This window comes from Penaeus monodon, chromosome 1 (genome assembly GCF_015228065.2).
Source record: "Penaeus monodon isolate SGIC_2016 chromosome 1, NSTDA_Pmon_1, whole genome shotgun sequence".
NCBI classification, from domain to species: domain Eukaryota; kingdom Metazoa; phylum Arthropoda; class Malacostraca; order Decapoda; family Penaeidae; genus Penaeus; species Penaeus monodon.
The window spans coordinates 11,386,979-11,394,216 of NC_051386.1; the positions used below are offsets into that span (position 1 = coordinate 11,386,979).

General features: G+C 33.1%; 1 protein-coding gene across 1 annotated transcript in view; it reads left to right on the plus strand.

Annotated features, from left to right (window-relative positions):
* Positions 1-1,173: 1,173 nt before the first annotated feature.
* The window catches only part of LOC119582328 (WSC domain-containing protein 1-like), a 7,343-nt gene continuing 1,278 nt past the window's right edge, over positions 1,174-7,238 (plus strand). Inside the window, exons 1-8 of the mRNA XM_037930938.1 lie at positions 1,174-1,239; positions 1,717-1,847; positions 2,131-2,224; positions 3,169-3,317; positions 4,736-4,856; positions 5,119-5,207; positions 6,459-6,502; positions 7,061-7,238. The exon at positions 7,061-7,238 is cut by the window's right edge and continues 5 nt beyond it. Coding sequence (XP_037786866.1) covers positions 1,784-1,847; positions 2,131-2,224; positions 3,169-3,317; positions 4,736-4,856; positions 5,119-5,207; positions 6,459-6,502; positions 7,061-7,238 — 739 coding nt within the window. The 5' untranslated portion in view covers positions 1,174-1,239; positions 1,717-1,783. The remainder of the gene's footprint in view (positions 1,240-1,716; positions 1,848-2,130; positions 2,225-3,168; positions 3,318-4,735; positions 4,857-5,118; positions 5,208-6,458; positions 6,503-7,060) is intronic.

The window sequence follows — 7,238 nt, forward strand, 5'->3', positions numbered from 1 at the left end:
TAAATAATATAATATAATATATATTAATATTATAGATATAATTATATTTTATATGTATTATAATATATATATTATTATATATATATATATATATTTTTTATATATATATATATATATAGGCAAACTAACACATACAGAGTGATAATGATAATGATAATAATAATAGTAATAAAAAATAAAAAATAATAATACCGATTATGGCAATAATAATAATTATAATAATAATAATAATGATAATAATTATAATAGTAATACTAATAATAATAATAATAATAATAACAATAATAATAATGATGATGATAATAATGATGATGATGATAATAATCATAATGGTTATAATGATAATAATACTAATACTAACAATAATAATAATGATCATCATATTAATGATGATAATAGTAATAGTAATGTTAATGATAATAACAATAATAATGACAATAATGATAATAATAATAACAATGATAATAAAACTGAGAATAGTAATTTTACATTTTGGATGTAATAACCACATATTAATCATCTAACATGAGTTACGAGGAAATTAATTTTTTAATTAATATTCAAATAATACACCTTTTTCCAAATTTTATTTTTCATTGTATTTTGACTGATGGCCGAAAGCCAAGGGGAATATTCTTAATTGTCTTTTTAATTATTTTAGTCTGCTTTTCTGTTTAATTGTGTCAGGGATTTTTAAAACCACTGCATCTTTGGGAGGGGAAATCATCATTATCATTGTTTGGAGGAGAGAGAGGGGGGAAGAGAGAGGGGGGGGGAGAGAAGGAGAGAGAGAGAGAGAGAGAGAGAGGAGAGAGGAGAGAGAGAGAGAGAGAAAGAGAAAGATTGACAGACAGACCGAGAGAGTGGGACAGAGAGAGCGAGACAGAAAGAGAGAGAGGAGAGAGAGAGAGAGAGAGAGAGAGAGAGAGAGAGAGAGAGAGAGAGAAGGGAAAACCCTGATTTACATGCTTAAACTCATATATATTATTTTCATTTTTTAAAAAGAAATATGCATAAATACTTTTTAACCCTCATGTACATATCTCACATACATTATTTTTTTTTCCACGTGCATAAATCACTCAAAGGCCCCGCCCCCCCAAAAACTGACTGGAAGTGCTAGTAGAGTCGCAGCGACGTCAAGGGGAGGTCAGAACACGTCACCACAATGAAGTCACCTCAGGGCTCCTCGAACCCTCTAAAATTTTTAGCGCTTGCCTTCGTCGGCGTCTTAATTCTGTAAGGTCATTTGTTTGTTGTGGCGTTTTTTGTATAATCTTTATCATTATTACCTCGGATAGTGATCTATTCTATTAGAATATTGTCGATTTTCACAGTTCAAAAGATGTTAGCTGAATGGTGATTTTTTGATGGCCGAGTGTTCTCCACGGATATTTATGTGTTCGTGTCACTTCCTTATCGTTATGATTCCTTACGAAGGATTAATTCTTCCCACGTAAATTGGTATCATTGCGAGATGACATAATTACGCTGTGCAAATGTCTTAAGATTATTGAGTTATGCCAAAAAGCCAGTTACATTAGCCTACTTCTCGAGTTTAATTCCAAATTTTTAAAAAAATTATTTTACACATATTCGGCCCCTTGCGACAAAATATTTTCGCAATCTGACGCACGATTTTGTCTAATACCGTATTTGCTCTTATCCATAAACACATCATTCTGAAGCTGATTTCAGAAAATATGAACGTTTCAGAATCTGCTGCGTCCTCCAGGGTACAGAAAACGTTCGCCTCATTCCAGAAGCTCTGACTTTGCCGCAAATGCCTCTCAGGGATGAGTTTGTGGCTGCAGGTCGTGAGGAGCGGACGAGCATCGACTGGAAAAGTAAGGGAAGGCCTGGACCAAAACTGTTTATAAGGATTTGTCGTTAGGCTTTGAGTGTGTTCAGGGGGACGTTGCAATTTCAAAGGTGATGTCCCTGCGCATGCGCATGTAATTAAAACCGTTTCATTTCGGTGAAAAAGTGCCAGCTGATATCTATCTTCAGCAAGCTAATGCGTCCACAGTTAAGTTAAGGAAAGTCTGAAAAAGGTAAAAAGCTAAATCCATATTCCCCCAAAACGAAAGCATTACGTCCAGGAACAAAGTCGAACGTTTTGTTTCCCAGCGATACCGAGCCCGCTGTCTGAACCGCGATGGCCCGAGCTGGACCACAACATGGCGACCACCCCCCTGTGGCCCTCGGACCCTGCCTGCGCCATGTGAGTATCCCTCCGCCTTCCTCTCGCTCTTTGTGTCTCCATCTGTCTACTCTTTCCCCCTCTGCAGCTTCTGTTTTCTCTCCTTCCCTCTTTTTTTATATTTCCGTCTGTTTACTGTTTCGCTCTCTGCTTTCTCTAGTTCCCTTTCTTTTTTCCTTCCGTCTATCTCCCTCTGTCTACTCTTTCGCTCTCCGCTGTCTCTGTTTCCCTTTCTTTCATCCTTATATCTCGCTCTCTGCTGCTTCATCTCCTATTCTCTTATCCTTCCATCTCTCTTCTTCTGACAGAACTTTCGCTTAATCCCTGTTTCTTCCCTCCCCTCTTCTGCTATTATTTATTATTTATGTATTTATTGAAAATTTTGTGCCGCGTTAACATCTAAGATCATTAGCGGCATATTCAAAATGTAGCGTGAAGCTTGGACACAAAATCGCCACCTAAAGAAGTGTTATATGACATCAAATGTCATATGGCAAAGTACAGTAGCGAAAAAGGTTAGAAATGAGTTAAGGGAATAGGGAGCATTATGATAAAATATTATGGAGAAAACGGCAAAAAATAGCAAAATATTGGAATAACTGGTTTGTACGGGGATGAAGAAAAAAAGGGAGAGGAATTAGAAAAGGCCATGCAAAATTAGTTGAGGCGAGGGCTGAGGACCAAGGTAGGTGTGATCCCCTACATTGGACCTCAGTCCCCGTCTCCTAAGCCCCCCTCCCCCACGACATCAAGTGATTTGGGGGTATTTATTATTTTAGTGGATTTACCTTCCTCCCTCTATCTCTCTAATAAATTCCACTCTCCTAGCATGGAAACTGATTTTTTGTGACTAGCGAATCCTTCTGTCCGAGTCTCCATCGATCATCCCTGCCTTGTCTTCCAAAGCTCACACACACATGTGTGTGTGTGTATGTTCTCTTACTTTCTCTTTTGAATTCTCTCAGGTACAACGTTTCCTTCGCCCTCAATGTTAACAAAACCTTCCTGGTGTCCTTCCCTCGGTCCGGCAACGGCTGGACTCGTTACCTGGTGGAAGGGGCGACGGGCGTGACCACAGGGGCGGTTTATTCAGTCGAACAACTCATTCACTTCGGTAAGAGACTCGGAGAACGTGCGCAGTGAGACGGGGAAAATGTTCGTGTTCATGGTTATCTGTTTCGTTTTGTTCCGACTCGAGGTGTTGAAGTATCGAACGTTTGGATGTCAGTCTTGGTATTGTAATATTTCCTCGTTTCCACTGCATTTTAGTTTATTAATTAATACACATAGATGGCACCACAAGTACTCAGTAATTAGTAGTCCTACCTTTCTCATCTGTTTACCATTTTTCCTTGATTTTCGGAAAGATTCTCTTTTACATTTTCTTGTTATTATATTTCAGCATTATAAGAATCACAATGCTAATAATATTAGCAGTATCGATATTATTGTCATTTGAAAAAAAATCCGTAAATTCAAGACATAGCTTGGTCATATCTTGGTTTCAGTAATGATATATTTCAGGTCTCATAATGAAGATAGAAATGCTTTTGAAAGGTTATATCGTCAATTCAGCAATGTCTTTTTATATATAAACCGAACATTTCAAGTTTTTCCTAATATTCCTTTATTTTGAAAAACAATTTTCAAGAAGCATGGTCTACACAGTTTTGTTTTTGTGTTTTCTATTTCTATTTGCTATTTATGCTAGTGCTTTTATTTTTAAATTATTTCCTGTACGTCTACATTATACATTTTCTTCCGATTCTGCTCTGCAGTTATAGACATATTGTCTGTTATTAACACCTTTTCTGGAGTAATTAGGTAATGATTACACAGTTAAAAGAAAATCTATACATCCAACACCCGTATTATCACACAATAAAATGTACATGATACATATCGGTGTGTATATATACCTGAATCTTGGGACGGATTTCCCCCCCAAAGCGTTTAAAGAAAGAATGTTTTTGACGCATCTTGCATGAGATAAATATATATATAAATATGAATACATATATAGATATAAATATTAATATAGATATAGATATTGATATTGATATAGGTACATATAAACCCTTTGGTATTTGGTACTTGATATTGACATAATCACATATATACATAGTCTACAGTTTTTCTCTTTTGCGTCCACACAGAAGAGAACGAAAAAGACACATGTACGCATGTGAATAAGTAAATAAATAAGGATTATTTTTTTTTTTTTTTTTTTTTTTTTTTTTTTTTTTTTTTTTTTTTTTAAGAAAAAGGATAGGAAGGACGAATAGAGTATTAAGTCTGTGATTAATTAACATTAATAGGATTACTAAACAGGAATATGCGTTATACTACTTTGCAAAAAAGAAAGCAACAATAAAAACGACAGAAAAGCGGGATTTCATGATACATACTTCTTAAAGCTCTTCACTGAGAGGAACAAAAGCCGGTGGATATTCACCGAAACAGGTCTGATACATGTTCAGATACATAAACACACATATACTTGAGGTATATGTTATTAATATTTTTTTTCAGCTATGAAGAGTAAAATGGCGCAGCTGAAAGGGAAAGTTATACTTGTAAAGATCCATTTCAACACGAGACAAAGAGTTCCAGACAACGTCCCTGTTATATTATTACTAAGAAATCCAGCCAAGTGAGAAACATTTATATCGTTCTTGTTGCATTTACAATACATAGTTTTTAATTGATATAGATATTTTTGCATGAATTAAGGAAGTAAGACCTTCAGTGCCTGATGTGTTCGGATAGTTTCCCTGCAACTAACTACTAATATTTTCACTCTATCACTAAACCTCACACGCAGGTTTAGCTCTACGGGATTCCGACGCCTCATTTCACATACTCGCTTGGAGATTAAGCATTTGAATAGAAAAAAGACAATGTTTCTTTTCCAGATCTATAATTTCTTACTACAATTATAAGTGGGGAAAAGGAGATGTGAAGAGGTATAGAAATGTAAGCTATGAATTCTACTTTACAGAAAGTAAGTGAAGTTGTAAATATATTTGAATGTATTTATTATTAATTGATGAGGATAATCATAACATTGCTAAATTATGATAACAACAATAATTATAAGAAGAACGATAATGGTAATAAAGATGATGATGATAATACTAATGATAATAATGATGATAAGGATGATAATACATCAACAGCAACACATACAACATAACGCTAGTAATAATAAAAAATAATAATGATAACAATAACAACAACAACAATAATAATAATAATAATAAAAATGATGATGATGATGATCATAATAATAAAAACAACAACAACAACAACAACAATAATAATAATAGTGATAATGGTCATGATGACAATGACGATCATGATGATGATAATGATATTGATAATGATAATAACAATAATAATGGTGATAATAATAGTAATTATTATTATTATTACTATTACTATTATCATCATCATTGGTATTATTATTATCATCATCATTGGTATTATAATAATAACAATAAACATAATAATAATGATAAAAATGATATGATGATGATATCGAAAATAACTATAACAACAACAAACAAAAACAACAACAACAACAAATAATAATAATATAAAAAATAAATAAAAATATATAAGTAACAAAATAAAACAATAATAATATAATGATATAAGATAACAACAAAAACCACAATAATAATAAAAATTATATGATGATGAAAAAAAAATATAATATAATTTTAAATAAAAAATAATAATAATAATCATAATATTAATAACAACAATAATAGTAGTAATAATAATGATAATAATAATAATAATAATAATGATATAATGATGATAATAATAGTAATTAATATTATTACTATTACTATTATTATTATCATCATCATTGGTATTGTTAATATCATTATAATAATAACAATAAACATAATAATAATGATAAAAATAATGATATTGATGATGAAAATAACTATAAAACAACAACAACAATAACAATATAATAATAATAACAATAATTTTAATAATAATAATAGTAATAATGATAACTATAAAATTAATAGTAATAATAATATTATCATAATCATTATAACATTGTCAATGTAATAATACTAATAATGATAAAAATAATATTGATAATAATAATAACAATGATAATGATAATATTACTACTTCTACTACTACTACTACTGCTGCTACTACTACTACTAATGATAACGTATCCTATAAACAAACAGTTGGACTGACTCATTCCTGATGCTATTTCCAGATTTTAACAAGCACTTTGACGTTGGGCTTCAGAGATGGACAAAGGTGAGATTCCTACTCATGCTCTAAAAAACCTTTTTTATTCTTTTCCCCCTCTTTTCTTGATGTTTCTCCTTTTCCTTTCAACCCTGAATAAAAGCCATTTAACAAAGGACCATTAACATAAATGGAAAAATTTTAAAAGGTACCTTACATGAAAGGGTTTACTTTCCTCTTGTACGTTTTGTTTAATTCACACAGGTAAAAGATTCTTCAGGAACTGGTACTAATGGGCAAAAACAAGGCATTTTGATGGGGGTATTGTACAGAGCGGGAGGGGGGGGGCAATACACACATTATATAACCAGTTGATATTGGTATTGGCTAGGGATAGGGTAGGATAAAGATGACATCAATAACAGGACGATAACGATAAGAACTATTTCAATAACAAATGAATACTAAAAACTTGCCTAATGAATAGATTATGAGCAATGACAGTAGACATCGTTATTATTAAATTTGACATGACGTATAATTTCGCACCAAAGCATATTACATGTTAATTAATGTAAATTACTTAAGAGTCTACTCACAGATTCTGCTTTCATACGGACTCCACAGCTGGCCAAGGACCGGCTTTTGCACTCTAAGCGGCTGCTGGTGATCCCGTACGAGGAGCTGCAGGAGGACCCAATCGCACAGGTGCGGAGGGTGCTCGCGTTCCTGGGCGTTCCGGCGGACGAGGGGCGTCTCGCTTGCCTCCGACGCAACTCCGAGGGGTTTGCGTTGGGTCTACAGA